The following is a 17,878-nucleotide window of genomic DNA, read 5'->3' on the forward strand; positions in this document are numbered from 1 at the left end:
GTCCAGTATGTTTTAAAGATAACCCACACATTCACTATGTCAACCTTTCTTACAGACTACATGAACCAGAACGGAGTCTCCGATGTGATGAATCCCATCTACCAGCACCCGCGTCCACCTCGCACACTCCTCCCCACCATCTCCTCGGACGACACAGAAACGGAGTACCTGAACTGCTTTAAAAACGGGTCCAACGGGCCCGAGTATCTCAACGACATCCCGCCCCGCGCCATCCTCCCGCTCACCTCCAACGGCAAGGACCACTTCAATCAGAAATACCACCCCCAGAACAGCATAGACAACCCCGACTACCAACAGGATTTCAGCCCCTTCTTCAAGAGCCACGCCAATGGTAACATCCCGGCAGCGGAGAACGCAGAGTACCTGGGTCCAGACTGATGACATAATGGGTACAGTCAAAAAATACAAGACAGTTTCCTTTGTTTCCTGACCATTAATGTCTGGGCTGGAGAAGCACACCTGAGTGGTACCATCATGTATCATGTATGTTTTATCCTGTCTCTTGAAGTCAGGTGACACTGTGCAGCTTTCCATGTTGTTTGCATGCTGTGTAACTGTCATATAAAACCTGACTCATTCCAAAGAGCTTTTTCCTCACAAATCAAACGATAAGTGACTTTATCTCGGTGAAAGCTGGATGAGGGCCGACACATACATGACTCAGTTGACCTGAGTTTGTGGAGCAGATGCGCTCCATCCAAATATCATGACCCCTCGTCAGAAAGTGAAAATCTGTCTCAGAAGTGAAAATGCTGCATTTGATCCAAATGTGTCAGTGGAGGATGTAAGTGCCTGAATTTCTTTGGGAGGCAGAAGGACAGAAACTGGCAGCTCAGCCCAAAACACACCTTTAGGTACATGTGTCACAGAATCACAATCAGCAAGGAGTATTGATTAGTTTGAACAGAAAGGGTTGACACACACACACACAGTGGAGCCTCGGTCGACACTGTGAAGCCTTTTACTGGTGGGGCCCTCGGGGGCCTGACGACACTCCTCTTGGAGGATAAGTCAACGAGGAAGCAAGATGTCGCAATGTATAGAAATTATTGTTAAGTAGGAATAATGGTGAATGATATCATTTAAACATGTTAACCTTTCTGCTCGAAGACAGTTCTGTGTGTGTGTGTGTGTGTGTGTGTGTGTGTGTGCATGTATTTGATTTTGTTGACTCTTAAGCACCTTTTCCAGCATAAACACAGACCTTCTCGAGACCAGTAGACCTAATGGGGACCAAAGCCTGGTCTTAATGAGGCCAAATGTAATTTTTGAGGTCCTGGTTAAGTTTAGAAGTAAGATTTGAACTGTGGTTAAGTAAAGGTTCGGGGTGAGATATGAATTGACCATGGTTAGGGTTAGCATTAGAACACAACACTGTCAATGAGTCCCTCATTGAAACCATAATCGACTGGTTAAAATCCCATCATAGAAAGATGAAATCAATAAAATAGAAAAAATGATTGAATAAGAGCAAAAAGAGCATAGACACAGGTGGGATAGCTTCTCCATCTTCTATGTTAAAATGAAGATTTGTAATAAATAATGAATAACAATAAATAACAGCAATAATAAATTATAATATAAAATTAATTAAGTTTAGGGATATGGTTTTGGTGAAGCTGTCAACAATGAATGAAAGTCAACACAAACTGCAAACCTACTGTGTCTGTGTGTGTGTGCAACTATGTAGAGAATGTGATTGTGGTTATATTCACACGGATCTGTTTCGTAGGTGTAGCACTCTCGAGTGAAGCATATTTGTGTGGACCCACAAAGTTCCCTAAACTCTGGGTTTTCTATGAGTGTGGAGTATTCGTCTGCTCACACAGGAAACTGTTTTTTTCCTGCCCTGTTACTATTCATTTCCTTCCTATGGTATATTTTTAACACTCCTGACTCAATGAGGTTGTCAAATTTTTACAGTCGACTTGACGACCATAAACTTAAAAAGCGGAAATAAAACTCCAGTAGCTCCAGATGTGTTCCCATAGAGGTTTTATTTGTGTGTGTGTGTGTGTGTGTGAGTGTTTCCACTTGAAATGCTGGTTGAACTGTCTTAGAGTCACATGAGCAACTTGTTTGAATTTTTAAGTAGCTGTCATTACTAGTGGTATTTCCTTGTTAACACGATGTATTTTAGCGACTGTTTGAATGACTCTGTGTTGTGTAAGAAACTCAGGATGTTTCTGATGTTTTTAGTCTTAAGTATCATTCCCAGGAGACCTTTCCTTCTCTGTGTTTTTCTGTAAGTATAGACTGTTGTTTCACACAGGGTGTTGAGACCGTCTCTGTGAACCTGCTCCTGAAGCTTTAAAGTCAATAACTTTGCAAATATCATTCCTAGTTTTAAAGGAATCTCCTATTGTAGCAGCCTGTAGACCTACTTTTGCAGATTTTAAACAGGTACATGTACAGAAAACAGTGAATGTTGCTGTAATATACCACCATAAAAAGTCACCTATAATTTATACTATCAGTACACGATTTTGTCACATCATACGTGAATCTGCACTTGTTCCTGAATTGTAATTATTTCATTCCGAACTGAATATGAATAAATGTTTTTTTTCTATGTAAACACATCTTGTTTGTTTTTGTCTTTTCCCCACAGCTGGAACAAGTGATGAGAAGTAAAGAGATGTAGGAAGAAGGAAAAAGAGCCCAATGATTCACTCATTTACTCAGTCTTTCTTTTTTAATCTTGATGTTTGCAGCACTTCAAGTAGCAGTTTGATGAATAAGCAGATAATCAGCTGAATGACGAGTGAATCCTTTCTGAAGCTTCGGTTTGTTTGTCCACCAATGACGAGCAGAGGTAGTAAAACAGTGATAGTTAATGAAAAACTGATCAAAGTAACCTTTATATTGCAGATTAAAGTGTTTAACTCCTAATTCCTCTTGATGTCTGTCTGAGGGAAAGAAATATTTTACTAAATGTAAAAAAAAAGAAAAGAGGACCCGTTAAATCCAATTTTAGTTTAAATGAAATGGGTAAAATTGTATTCACTTATTTTGCTTTTTGAAATTGATGGCATTAATGTTAGGATCAGAATTTGGCAGTTTAAATGTCACAAATTGCATTATTTAACATTGTTGTAGAAATGTTTTAATAATAGTTTTATATTTTAACTTTAAGCTTTACTACTTTTGAGTTCAAATGTAAAAACTTTGTTTAAAACCGTATATATTTCATATCACAAATACAAATATTTGTTGCTAAATCAAAACTGAAAGTTAAAATAAAGAACTGACACTGAAACACTGTGATTTGATTTATCAAGGCCGACTGTGCTTTAATCAGACTGATTGATAGTTTCCCTAAACTTTATTTAAAGAAACAAACAATGACAATGATAACAATGACAGAGACCAGGAGGACGTCTTCACATGGAAACATCAACTAAGAAAAAAGATGCATGATCGTTAATCACGGCCATGTTTGAAGAGGAGAATGTTTGATCGTACTGGCTCATTTTATTCTAATGAATGAAATGTAATGAGTAGTTAAAGGATTTGTGGATGTTGACATGAATGCAATTTGTTTTAAGAGTGAGGAATTATTGAAACTAAACAGTAACTGACCTTAACATCACATCATCTGTGAGTCTTTGAATGTTAAAACAAGGTGTTATAACATTACTACACAAAATTCATCAAAGTACATAGAATTATTTACGATATTTTTTCAAGCCCATTCACTTCAAACCAACTAGAAGAAGATGCAGAAATAGCTCACATGATATAATGGTCTACCTTTTTTTTTGTTTGATGAAATAAAGTTTATTTAAGTTTTTACACTGATCAGCCACTTAACCTTCAAGAAGACGGGAGAGGTTACTCGTTATAAAAACACAATCAGTTAGGCAAACTTGAATCTGTATGTATTCTAGGCCAAATTGGGTCAGAACTCCTCTTTTTGCCATGGACCGATAAAAAAGAATCAAATCCTAACCCTATTTTCACCTTATTCCAATGCAGTGTAATGTGATAGGACATGTATCTGCCATTTTACAAAAGTCAGGAACACAATTAAAACAGTAAAAATTAAATTGTGTTGGATTTGATTTGGTATATGCTTAATAATAATATCGGAAATTAAATAAACAAGAGGATGACTTCCATTTGTAAGGATTTCCATTACTTTTCACAATGAAAAATCATTCATTACTTTATATAATTGTGATAAAAGTTACCTGGTTGTGTATAAGGAGAATCTGGTTAATGTAATTCATTTTCAGGGCCTTTAATTTACACAACGAACTTAAATGACGTTTCCTGGTGTAGGGTTTAGATGCAGTGCACCAGGGACGACGTTAGGTGGCAGCACCGAGGGAACAGTTTGTCTCCGGCGCCAACGAGCGGTGCGCAGAAGAAGAAAGCATCAACAACATATGTGAAACTCTGACTTCGCTGTCACTCGGACTCGAACTCTTCAGCCGGCGGCATGTGGGCCCAACACGGCAGACACTCTCTGCGTCTCCTTGTCTGCGCTGTCCTCCTGTCGCAGGGATGTTTACGATGGGTGAGTGCGACTCTTACGTCCCCGGTTCTCGTGACTCTAACGTGACTCAGCTCGCCGCTCGGTTGCTAATGTTGTGTTGATGTGGGGCGGTTAGCTAAAGCTGCGAGTTGAGCTGTTGAAGACTCCCGCTGTTTACATCCAGGTCGAAGAACAGCGTTAGCCACTAATTGGCTTTAAATGTGGCTCAGACAGAGCAGCTAGCTGCGCTTTGCCATGTTTGTGCCGAACTAACCTCGCAGCTCGAACCCAGCTCGCTCACAGAGGAGCGGACGTAAAGTAGAAATAAAGTGAACGTCCCTCGTTGTGTATTCCAGGTTTTAGGTGAATGTGTCCCATCTGATGTATAGATCATCACAAGACATTATTTTGAATCTGTTGCAACTGGATATGACAAGAAATCTGCAGCGTCGGCGAGTTGTTCAGCAAATGTTCATGGTGTTCTCTTCGTGTCCCTCTATAACCATGTAATGCTTTTGTAAATGTGTAAAACTCACTTTGAGTTTTGGTTTTCACTCAGTGTAGTTATTGTGACGAAACGTAGGAGGCTTGACTAAACATCTGTATTAAAGGACAAAAACAAATCATGTAATAACAATTTGATGTTATTTGTATTGCACGTTTCAAAACAGCAAGTAAAAACAAGGCAACACCACAAGTAGCAGATGAATACAAGGTCAATTAAAATGTAAAGATCCAAAATTTTAAAAAAAATTAAAAAAGGAGACATAATTACTGAAGGTTTAATATATATTGATTTGATTTAATAGTTAAGCACAGACTGTCCTCTAACCCTCTTTCACTGCATTGCTTTCACCTGTATTCATGAGGTAATCAGGTCAGTCCACTAAAAGGCATGAAACAGCTTTAAAACTATGCGGCAGCATCTCACCAGGATCTGACTAATCATTGCAGTTTCAAGATTAAGATATCCTGGTGAACACAACATGAATGTGGGATGAGTAAAAATATAGAACGCTTTGGGAGATTGTAGTGGACAAAATTAAGGGATGAAATAGAAATGTGTGTTTGTTGCCAGGTTCTTTTGTTGGGGGTGGGGATCATAAATCAGGTTTCTGGATCTGATTCTATGTAATCAAGTCTTTTGTCTCCAGTTGAGAGACTTGCAAGTTGACTTTGAACAAATAGTTTGTGGATTTAGAGAATCGGGCTCATCTGCAGTCCATCTGAAGAAATAATGACATGTGAATGCTGCCCTTGAACTCAGTCACACAAGGCACAAGTAAGACATAGTGTGACACTGGGCTTATTCATAGAACAGTTTGTGGAGTAAGTGAATTAACTTCCCTAAGCCCCCCCCCCTCCCAACGAAGAACATGTGAGAACTGATGCTGAATACACAGATAACGGAAAACTTTAACTGCAGACGCCTCTGTATAAATAGTGGTTAAATCCATGAAGCATTTGTGGTAAAGGTATGTTTTTGTATTTTATGGAATATGTCCAATTTAAAATAAATGTGTCCAAATGGAGCTTTACTAACATATAACACAATAAAAATAACTGACACAATAACAAAGGGTGAGTGCATTTATGTTGCCATAGGAATTTGAATCCCCTTTTCTGAACTCCTTTTATTACGTTGAATGTCAGTTGAGTCAAGATAACAGTTTCATATATGACTAAACTGAACGCCTCCCTGTCAAGCACTGGATTGTCAAGAGGTATTTTTGCAGAAGTGAAAGTTTTTGTCAGACATTCAAGGTGCAAGATACTTGAAACACAGGAAAGGAAACATTACCAGAGGTTTAACCAGACGAACATAAAACTTCCAGCTAAAAGGGAACAGCTTCAACCTTAGATCAGAGTGGTCTAATTCATGTGCTCCACTGTGTTTTGACTATTTGTCTTTAATTTGTTGGCAAGACCATGTCTCTCTAAAGAGGCTGGTCCCTCAAGAAAAAACCTGCAGAAGAATCACCAGGAAAAAAAATGTAAATGTTGCTCTTTGAACACACCACAGAAATTATCAGTGTTTTTCTTGTCCTATCATCAGGTCGCGGCCCAGCACTGTGTCTGGTATGGGGAGTGTGGGGAGTCCAAACAGGTGCCAGGAAAAAAGTACAACTGTAACTACACTGGTCCTCCCATCCCTCTACAGTCTGAGGGGTTTGAGCTTCTCACGGTATGTTTCTGAATGATTTTTCTTGATGTTTGTTGTCCAAACCAATATTTCTGTAACATACTCTAGCATTTGTCTTTATATATACACACACATACACATATTTTTATTTTATTTCTATATTATTTGTATCCTAATGCCCTTCTGCTGCTGTAATGTTGAAATTTCCCCAGTGTGGGATGAATAAAGTCCATCTTATCTTATCTTCCCATTGGTTAAAAAAAAGTCTATAAAGGAGTATCAACCTGATGTCATTCCTTCTTTGTTTGCGTGCAGGAACTTTGTCCTGGATTCGACTATGGAAATCGTAGCCTCTGCTGTGATGTAGACCAGTTGCACACTCTCAAAGGGAGTCTCCAGCTGCCCCTGCAGTTCCTGTCTCGGTAGGAACTACGGTGTTATAATTAACTATTGAAGCACATGACACACTTTATAAACACTAAGAGTGGGCCATCTACATTTGTTAGTGCGTGTGCTGCTCAAATGTTACTACACAGTTTTAAGTCTTAGCTTGGCATTTTCTAAATCATTTTTACCCCCATATTTGTTATTACCTTATTTGCAGCGATGTTACACTTTAAAATTTCAACTTCTATGTGGTTGTTGTGCAACAGTCGGTGCCTTTTTTTAAATCCTGCTTCTGACGCTCACTGCCTCTGTGCGTAGGTGTCCCGCTTGTTTCTTTAACCTGATGACCCTCTTCTGTGAGCTGACATGTAGCCCCCAACAAAGTCAGTTCATGAATGCCACAGATATCAATGACACCAGCGTAGTGGAGGTGCAGTACTACCTTGGACGAAGATTTGCTAACGGTGAGTTCACATCCAGCAGAGGATGAAGACAAAAAATCAGCTTTGACTTTTAATTTTTTTTCAGTGCTTCCCAGTTAAATCTAGAGACTCTGTGACAAATAAAAAATAGCCACGTTGGGATTGCATGTCAAATCTGGAGATGAAACTCCATTGACCCCCCCCCCTTTACATGAAGTCATGCTCTCAGTTGTGCAATTCTGTCGGCCACTCGTGGTCATAGTTGCTGCATTTGTCATCAAATAACAAAGAGGATGCTCAGTTACAATAATCAAATGGAACTTTTTCAGAAATGTACAACGCCTGTAAGGACGTCCAGGCACCATCCAGCAACGTGAAGGCCTTATCACTGCTGTGTGGCAAAGATGCAAAAGAGTGTAATGCTACTAACTGGATCCAGTACCTGTTTGATATCAACAATGGACAGTCTCCGTTCCCTATCATCCCGATATTCTCAGGTAAATCCTTTAGAAGTAATTCTTCACATTTCATCATAAAAGGAAATATTTTACTTAACATTGTAGCTTTCTCCTTCATTTGTTTCATTTGTTACTTTTCACATGGTTGATCAATCGTCCTGTGTTGCGCTGCTTTAGATGTCCCGGTGTCTGGTTATACTCCCATGAACAACAACACATACGCCTGCACCGATGGCTTGGAGGACGGCTCTGGTCCTTGCTCCTGTCAGGACTGCACCAACTCCTGTGGGCCCAAACCCGTGCCTCCCCCTCTCCCCCCACCCTGGACAATCTTTGGTATCGATGCTATGACTGTCATCATGTGGATCTCTTACGTGGCCTTCCTGCTGATCTTTTTTGGAGCCGTACTGATTGCGTGGTGTTACAGGTAAGGGACTTCTTGCTTGTGGTGTGTTCTGATGGGAATTGTATCATACAGTGTATCTGCAGCCACTCACCCAGCATGACAATCATATATTGATTTTGTTGCTGGCATTTGAAGTTAATACCTAATTTGTTTGGTTTGTGTGAACAGGAAAAGGACGATCATGTCTGAGTATGGCCCCATACTGGACAGTAATAGCCCACTGTCTCTCAACAGTAATAATCCTGACCAAGGTGAATATTTTTACTATCGTCATCTACAGGTCTTATTTCGTAGGTGCAATAACTGTCATTGTTGCGCAGCCGAAACCAAATCCAAGTCTTGTCTCCTTAGTCAATGCATCATGTTGTGAGACTCTCGGCGAACGCTTCGAGAATGCACTGCGTGTCTTCTTCTGCTCCTGGGGTTCCTTCTGCGTGCAACATCCCTCTGTGGTCATCCTGGGGAGCCTGATAGTTGTGGTCGCCTCCTCTGGCGGGCTGGTCTACATGCACATCACCACTGACCCCGTCGATCTGTGGTCAGCTCCCACTAGCCAGGCTCGTCAAGAGAAGGACTACTTTGACAAACACTTTGGTCCCTTCTTCAGAACTGTACAGCTAATTATAACCACTCCACTCAATGACACTACCATCTACTCCCCATACTTTGGAGGATCAGACGTCCCATTCACTGCCATGCTGGATAAAGACATCCTGCACCAGGTGGGTTAGTTTGGGAGTTCAACTTGCAACATAATTATTCATCTTGATCAGTTTGCTCTCAGTAGAGCCACTGTGTGTTTTGTATGAAGTGTTGCTACTCTCACCAGATGAGAAATATGCTGAGCCGCTGCATTTGTGAAACCATGATTTATTTGTTCTCTTCTGTTTTTTTCTACTTTCATTTGTTTCTTAATGTGAACAACCAGGTGCTGGATTTGCAGCTTGGCATCGAAGCCATTGTGGCCACATACAACAATCAAACCATCACCCTGAAGGACATCTGCTTGTCCCCTCTGGCCCCGTACAATAACAACTGTACCATCCTGAGCGTCCTCAACTACTTTCAGAACAGCCACTCTATGTTGGACCACTCGATAGGAGATGACTTCTTTGTCTATGCTGACTATCACAGTCACTTCCTCTACTGTGTCAGGTGATTTTCTTCTTCTTTTTCCAATTCTGTCAGGTTTCTTTTCCCATTTCAAATATGTACCAGCAGGCTTCTATTTCCTTTTGTTCTAAATACAGATCTGTTGAATAACAAATTGTTGCAGTAAGAAAAACACCTGCAGTTCACTAGAATCTATTTGCTCCCGATTTGACAATTTGGTTGTCATGGGGTATTTCTTAGTTTGTTTCAATCCTTCAACTTTGTCTGCTTCCCTTTTTTTCTGCAGTGCACCAGCATCCCTTAACGACACCACTCTCCTCCATGACCCTTGTTTGGGCACATATGGGGGCCCTGTCTTCCCATGGCTCGCCCTGGGGGGTTACGATGGTGAGCAGAAATAAGAAGTAGTGGAAGATCTCAATTTACAAAACATTTCTTCCTCTCTTAGATTATTTGAGTGCATTGTGCCTTAATGTGCTATATTGTACTTGGTAATATTAATCCAAAATCGTATCATTTGCACTTGAAATTTTGTTCTTTGTTGATTGTGAAGTGATGTTATTACCTCTGCCAAAGAGATTATGTCCGTGCTGTGACCGTCTCTCTGCCAAAATGAGTGTTCTGCTGTAACTGCTATTTCGACTGAGGATTTCCTAAGCGATTGCCTCCCTTTCACAATTCCACTATCTTTTTTAATGTCACACTACAGAGACCAACTACAACAATGCCACCGCTCTAGTGATCACCTTTCCACTCAACAACTACCTGAACGACTCAGATAGGATGGGGAAAGCTCTGGCGTGGGAGAAAGAGTAAGAAATCAATCCATTTCTAAAATGTCTTATTGACAGCTTCAGAAAAATTGTTAGCGAATGTTGGTTTTAATTCATTTAAATCACTGTGATCATTTGTGTGCATTTCAGATTCATCGATTTCATGAAGAACTTCAAAAACCCCAACCTGACCATAGCGTTTAGTGCAGAGAGGAGTATTGAGGATGAGATTAACAGAGAGAGCAACAGTGACATCAGCACCATCGTGATCAGCTACGCATTTATGTTCATCTACATCTCCCTGGCCCTGGGCCACATCCACAGCTTCAGGAGACTGATGGTAAGAGACCAAGCCCTGATTCAGTGTTACTGCTATAATGAATTCCTGGGATAGTTTGTCATTCAGTGTCACTCATCTTTTCTCCCTGTGACGTAATACAAAACTGGCACAACAGGTTTGACAATTACCTGCAGAGGAGGACAGCACATGACTAATCCTCAAATTTTTTGGCCTGCACAGGTGGACTCAAAGATTTCTTTGGGTATAGCTGGTATCCTGATTGTGCTCAGCTCTGTGTCCACGTCGCTGGGGATCTTCAGCTATGCTGGTATCCCTCTCACCCTCATTGTAATTGAAGTCATTCCCTTCCTGGTGCTGGCTGTCGGAGTGGACAACATCTTTATTATGGTGCAGACGTACCAGGTAACATTTCCTTCCCCTTTGTCAATTCAACTACTATATAATTTATACATTCATTTTTATTAATTTTGAAAATTATACAAACAAGTGGGAAAAAAAGTAAACAGAAAAAAGTATTATTTACAAACAGTGATGAGGAATCTACATATTTGAAAAAGGAGTGAGAGGATGCTTATGTGCTATATATCTTAATTATCGGTTATATGTTTGTTAAACCTGCAACACAGGATTTCTATTTGCATTTCTCCACAGAGAGATGAGCGGATGCCACAGGAGGAACTTCACCAGCAGATCGGTCGTATCCTTGGTGACGTTGCCCCAAGCATGCTCCTCTCCTCGTTCTCTGAGACAGTGGCCTTCTTCCTGGGTAAAATGGATCATCGATTAAATGAACTCTAAATGTTCACAGAAAAATTTGAATTCATCTTTATATGTGTACTAAGAATTGTTGTGGTTCACCTTGAATTAGGAAAATAGTTTTAAAGGAAAGTTGCCTTTTAATAAAATGCTGTGATTTGTGGTTGGTCACATGCTGATGAAATTGTTGACTTCTCCTCTCGTGCAGGAGCCTTGTCTAACATGCCTGCAGTGAGGACCTTCTCTCTGTTTGCTGGCTTGGCTGTTTTTATTGATTTCCTGTTGCAGATCAGTTGCTTTGTCAGCTTGCTCGGCTTGGACGCCAGACGACAAGAGGTGGGTCAGTGTGGGTGAAAAAACTGTGATGACATATTAACAATGATACTGGAGGGGTATTAAATGGGCATATGAGTTTCCCTTCAGATTTTACAGCCCCAATTTAACGTTGTAGAGAGATATTTAACTGTTTTTATGTTACCAATCTGTACACCAGGGAATATAAGTAGATCTGTTAATAATTAATATATAGATGTGTTTACTGTGTTACTGTTTCGCCTCAGTGACTCACAGTTGACGACTTGCTCTTCATGATTCAATCTTAAAATTCGTCACAAAGTTCCACTGACCTTTTGTGTCTAAAAGGGGAACCGACTTGACATCATCTGTTGCGTGAAGCTGCCAGAAGGTCAGGAAACAAAAACGGATGGTTTCCTCTTCCGCTTTTTCAAGAAAGTCTATGCCCCCTTCATTCTCAAAGAGTGGGTGCGACCAATCATAGTAAGTACCTCAGTGAGACATGGCCAGTAATGCACAGCTCCTCCTGCCGTGTATTACTCTAACTTGTTGATAGATTGAGTTGGAATCATGTTTTTCATGTGGTAGAATATTGTTTTTGGTCTGTATATGATGATCATGCTGTTCATCGTTCCTTCTTTAGGTGGCAGTGTTTGTTGGAATACTCTCATTCAGTATTGCTGTAACGAACAAAGTGGAGATCGGACTGGATCAGAAATTATCCATGCCTGATGTGAGTTTTTGCATTTGTTGTAACATTTAGTCTCCATGAAGCTAAATCGATTGCATATCTTGTGGTGTAATTATTTAAATTGATGAACGTTCCTCTACCTGTGCTGGTCAAATCTAATGTTTGTCTCTCCATCCAGGACTCGTACGTGCTGGACTACTTTAAGAACATGAGCAAGTATCTCCACACTGGAGCTCCAGTGTACTTTGTGGTGGAGGATGGTTTGAACTACAGTAGCCTGGAGGGTCAGAATGTTGTATGTGGTGGAGTTGGCTGCAACAACAACTCTCTGGTCCAGCAGGTCTACTCTGCCTCACTCATCAGCAACTAGTGAGTCTGAGCTGTAAACAAATCACATCATGAATAAAAAATAAGTCTTTAAGTGTTTGAAAATTATTTCAATTACACTATCTAAGCAACTTGTAAGTTCAAATGGTTGAAAGTTCATTTAATCTGATCTACGATCTCTTAAATGTTCACATTTCCAGCACAACCATTGCTAACACACCGTCCTCCTGGTTGGACGACTACTTCGACTGGGTGAAGCCTCAGTCCAGTTGCTGTCGATACATCAACACCACCGGGGCTTTCTGCAATGCCTCAGGTACATTTTTATCCGGTGTCAACATGCTTTGAATGATAACGTTGTCACAAGTTCAGCATTTTTTGCCAGTTCTATATTCCCTATTGCTGATTGCTTATCATTTAACTTTCATTTGTTTATTCATTTTTTCAATTTATGGTTTTAGTATATATTTGTCAAATACCTGATTGAATTGGTAGAAAGGATGAAAATACGCGTGATATTGTTTTCCAGTGGTAAACACGTCGTGCATTCACTGTCGGCCCATGACTCCGAGTGGAAAGCAGAGGCCCGAGGGTGAAGACTTCATGCGGTTTCTACCCATGTTCCTGTCGGACAATCCCAACGCCAAGTGTGGAAAAGGGTAATTTAATATCTCTGTCAAAATTTGAGGTTTCTATGGAAAACACATGGCACACACACAATGTTATAACTTAAACTTGTTTCTTTGGTTCAAAAGGACTTTTTTTTTACTTGTGTTGTGGTTTGTAAATCTCATTCTCAATCCATTACTGCTCCTGTAGCGGCCACGCAGCCTACGCCACAGCGGTGGACCTGTATCCCAATGACAAAGGAGTGGGAGCCACTTACTTTATGACTTACCACACCATCCTGAAGGAATCCCCAGACTTCATAAATGGTTTGAAAATGGCCCGAAATCTGGCTCAGAATATCAGTCAGTCCATGAACCACAAAGTTTTTGCCTACAGGTAAGTCCTCGTACTCTGCTCATGGATATTTGTTAAATATGCTGTTTTATGATTCTTAATCATTTCTACGTTTTTTGAAAATAGTTGTGTTTTAGAATTTTCTGTGTATGATTTTCTAAGCTGAGATAATGAAGTTTTGTTTGTTCTGGACTCAAGGTTCAAGGGCATCAGAGAGGAGAAGTAGGTCATAGATAAGCATGTAGCAAAGAAAACATTATAAATGGCGGTTGCAGGTGGTTTGCAGATACAAAACTAGATGTTCTGTGTGTTGACAATGAGTAGTAGTAGTTGTCACCACTGAAATTCATCTTGAGACAAGAAAGCAGATGATTAATTATATTTTGCTACTACTACTTATATACTAATAAGAGATGGTGTAGACTTGTCATAGCATTTTATGTGAATGTAAAAAAACTGGACAATGTTGTTAGTTTTGTAAACTTCCTTGTTCACCTCTTTATTTCCTCCTCTACAGCATCTTCTACGTTTTTTACGAGCAGTACCTCACCATTGCGTACGACACGGCTCTGAACTTGAGCGTGTCGCTGGCAGCCATATTTGTGGTGACGACGGTATTGTTGGGCTTTGAGCTGTGGTCGGCTGTGGTCGTCAGCCTCACCATCGCCATGATCCTGGTCAACATGTTCGGTGTCATGTGGCTGTGGGGCATCAGCCTCAATGCGGTCTCCTTGGTGAACCTGGTCATGGTGAGTAGAATGAAAAAGACGCTACATACAGTTGGTGGAAAACCAAAATAATATCTAAGGCACAATAAAAAAAATATTACAATTGAGGATTAAGGGAAGCAATAAAAACCTTTGAAAACATTGTAAATGAATAGGACAAGATGTGATGTTGTTCTGTCCCTCGCCTTGTTTAACCTCAGGGACTTTGATCTAGCAATTTCACCATGTCCCCAAATACCAGGAGTTACAATATGTTCAAAAGAAACTGGAGCTGATGACTGTTTTCCTTTAATCTCACCCATAAATATTCAGCATAAGCATTTTTCTGATGTTGAGTTGTTCCCTGTCCTCTGCTTCAGACCTGTGGTATCTCGGTGGAGTTCTGCAGTCACATCGTGCGAGCGTTTTCCATCAGTGTGAAGAAGAACAGAGTGGAGCGGGCTGAAGAGGCTCTGGCTCACATGGGCAGTTCTGTAAGTCTCTCAGTTGAGCGTGGGCCTCCACCAAACTACATAACCCCTTGAAAATATTTGCAGTTTTATATTTTCAAAATGTATTTGAATTTCTTGAACTGTTCCTTCTTTGCAGGTATTCAGTGGAATCACGCTAACAAAGTTTGGCGGTATCATAATCCTGGCACTGTCCAAGTCACAGATCTTCAAGGTTTTCTACTTCAGGATGTACTTGGCCATAGTGCTGCTGGGGGCCACACACGGCCTCATCTTCCTCCCTGTGCTGCTCAGCTATATTGGTCAGTATCGTTCAGTATAGTCGCACATTCAGACTGAAACATACAAGCTTGGAGCACAGATCTAATGCAGTGTTTAAATGAAACTCTGGTCCTGGTTCACAGGTCCTTCGGTGAACAAAGCAAAGGTGTTTGCTGCTAACAAGCGCAATATCGGCACAGAAAGGGAGCGGCTCCTCAACTACTAGGAGGCTGCGGACAATGAACAATGCCCTAACTATTTGTCTGGAAGGGACTGCGTGGGTGTGAGCACGAGGCAGTTTCTGTGACTACTGACACACTCATCGTCATTGCTACTACTTATGCACGGATTTCACTCAGGAACACACTTGGGATTGCCAGAGGCCTTGTTGGGCTGCACACTCATATTGACTTCTGCAGCAGACTTCAGACCCCCGACATTCCTCACACTACAGGACAAGCTCGACCTCGGTATTTGAAGCATGAGCAACGTGCCGTGGAACAGAATTCAACACTTTGACTGTGTGAACGTAAGAGAGACACCATCCCCCCAACACCATTTTACAGACAAACCCTCAGTCAGATACTATGAATTATTTTAATATGGGAAAACGTAAAAGGGTAAAACTGGTCAGTTTTTTTTTTTTTCATTAGGTTTTTAAATATGTACCAGAAACATAGATCTGACTCTTTTTTTTAACTTTTGTAGAACTGTTTGATATTTTGAATCATTTATTGACTGTAACACAGCACTCACTGAAGCTAACCAATAACAATAGTGATATCATAAGCCCCCAATAATACCTGGCATCAACATGAATCCTATTTAGAGCTGTGTCTGCAAACTCAAAATCATACAGACACACGGCTCATTTTCATCTAGCAGTAATGTTTCCTGTACACCTAAGGAATCTGGGATTAGCTTGTGAGTACTAAGACAGTCGTGTTTTTACTCGAGCACACTGGATTTGAAATTAAAAGTGTCTTTTAGCTTTAAATTCTGGCTTTTACTCTATTCGTTCACATCTATGTTGGAAGAGCAGTGTCGCAATTGTGGCCATTTTTTTACCTATGGGAGCATAGGTATTAGAATGGCACTCACTGCACCAAATTTCACACACTCATAGATATCAGGCCTCTAAATGTGCCAGATTTTTCACATCAGGATCCAGGAAATAAGAAAGTGAAAGAAATTCCCTGAACCGCACCAAGATTGAACGGGCTTCTTCCTTGACCACCTTCCACCAAGTTTTCTTGGAAATCTGCTTACTTACAATCAAACCAGCTAACAAACAAACAAACAGCAGTGAAAACCTCTTTGGCGAAGGTAACAAAAATATATATAAAGCTCAAAGCTTAAACTTCACTGGCATTGTTTCATTTCATTGTTAGCTAATGTATCGTAATCGTCTTTTTGAGGTGTTTGCAGGACTCGATTGTTCGTCCAACACAAGATACATGCTCATGCCAGATGTCAAGGTTGCTATGAATAATGCTAATAATGGTTTTACATTGAAGTGTAATTGTGACACTTTCCAGTGACTGAACTATAGCTGTAGCTGGAGAGTTAAAACGTTTCTGCATGATTTACAGAATGCTGACTGGTTGACAGGTTTTTCATTCCAACACATTTAAGTTATTAATAATGTTATTATTTTACTTTGTTAATCACTGACCATGTGGAACTGGGAAAATGAACTATTGGATTTTCAAGGAAAAAAATACTTTGAGTGGCCGATTAATAGAATTATTTTTTTAACTCAACACCCCAGTAACATATCTGAGGTATTGATGAATTGAACTGATCATCCATTGTGCCTTAATCACAGTTGTGCGCTCCCGCTAATTGAATTTGAACAGGACAGAGACATAACAGGAAGAGGATGTTATCATTTTAACCAAGATGTTTAAAAATCTTTTAAGGAACGGTACCATTCTTTGTTTTTAATCTTTCTTACACAATGTTTTTTTTCCCCCTCATGATGCAATTGATGTTTTATGGAATGTAAGAATGAAATGTGTCAAAGAAAAAATGTTTATGAGCGAACGACTGAGGAAGAGTTGTGCTTATTAACGGTTCTGTGTTTTGAAATTGACAAATAATCTCTGATGACAAAAAACAGAACCAACCACTGAGATATTTGAGTTTTTTTAAACAATTTTCCAATATATTCTCTTTGAAATAATTTCATGTCTCAAAATGTTGTTTCTATACTAATGTTTGAGCAGATGTTCATTTGATTTAACATTTTATCAAACGTTTCTATTAGAACAACTTAACTGTTTCTCTTGCATCAGGTTCTATACAAAGAAAAACTACAGTATTTCATTTTTAAGAGGAATAATACTTTTGGCACCTTGAGCACAAACCAAAAAGACCATCTATTGAGATTCTTCCGACTGACCACAGTGTGGCGTCCTCCATTCACAAAGCTCTGTCTGCGTCCTGCTCTCAGTAATGTAGATGTTGATTGACCTAATTTTCATGTCTTGAAGATAAGCAGCCGTGCAGTGCTTTTACTTTGTCCGTTTTTCCAAATGCGGAGTCCAACTGAGCATAATGGTGCCGGTTGTTCTCTAAAGTGGCAGCATTTGAATATTTACACTAAAACTTCAGAGGCCGTCAGTCACTCACATCCCATCTGAGAGTAGCCGCCAAGCCCGGAGCTGCGTGTGCTTCCTCACAGTGTGTGTTGTTGTGACTGCGTCCAACCCTGTTGTCACACAAACCTCCAGCTCATGACTTATTTATCCGCTGCCCCGCAGGAGCCGGGGACTGTTCTTTGAATCGAGCTGAGAGATTAAAATATTAATTTCCTCTGCAGGGGAGAGCGTTGTGAGCGCATGATTATGTAAGATGTGCAAAGCTCACCTCTCTCCACCAGACACTGACCTGCCCCTGTCTT

The 17,878-nt window shown here is 40.3% G+C and overlaps 2 protein-coding genes across 3 annotated transcripts in view; both read left to right on the top strand.

Annotated features, from left to right (window-relative positions):
* Positions 1-2,599, top strand: part of egfra (epidermal growth factor receptor a (erythroblastic leukemia viral (v-erb-b) oncogene homolog, avian)) — a 39,706-nt gene extending 37,107 nt beyond the window's left edge. For both annotated transcript variants that reach the window (XM_020112123.2, XM_069510901.1), the window contains one exon: positions 56-2,599. In XM_020112123.2, the coding sequence (XP_019967682.2) occupies positions 56-399 (344 nt within the window). In that variant the 3' untranslated portion in view covers positions 400-2,599. The remainder of the gene's footprint in view (positions 1-55) is intronic.
* Positions 2,600-4,332: 1,733 nt separating this feature from the next.
* Positions 4,333-17,158, top strand: npc1 (Niemann-Pick disease, type C1). Its single transcript, XM_020110274.2, has 25 exons — positions 4,333-4,543; positions 6,558-6,686; positions 6,960-7,066; positions 7,350-7,495; positions 7,783-7,950; positions 8,089-8,338; positions 8,486-8,568; positions 8,669-9,039; positions 9,246-9,472; positions 9,717-9,817; positions 10,140-10,242; positions 10,354-10,543; positions 10,724-10,906; positions 11,156-11,270; positions 11,469-11,596; positions 11,903-12,037; positions 12,198-12,287; positions 12,424-12,614; positions 12,773-12,888; positions 13,102-13,231; positions 13,392-13,577; positions 14,053-14,284; positions 14,623-14,736; positions 14,852-15,014; positions 15,117-17,158. Exons 1-25 carry the CDS (start codon positions 4,466-4,468, stop codon positions 15,197-15,199), a joined length of 3,819 nt encoding a protein of 1,272 aa, XP_019965833.2. The 5' UTR covers positions 4,333-4,465; the 3' UTR covers positions 15,200-17,158.
* The last annotated feature ends 720 nt before the right edge of the window (positions 17,159-17,878 follow it).

The sequence above is a fragment of the Paralichthys olivaceus genome, chromosome 16 (genome assembly GCF_024713975.1).
Source record: "Paralichthys olivaceus isolate ysfri-2021 chromosome 16, ASM2471397v2, whole genome shotgun sequence".
Taxonomy (NCBI): Eukaryota; Metazoa; Chordata; class Actinopteri; order Pleuronectiformes; family Paralichthyidae; genus Paralichthys; species Paralichthys olivaceus.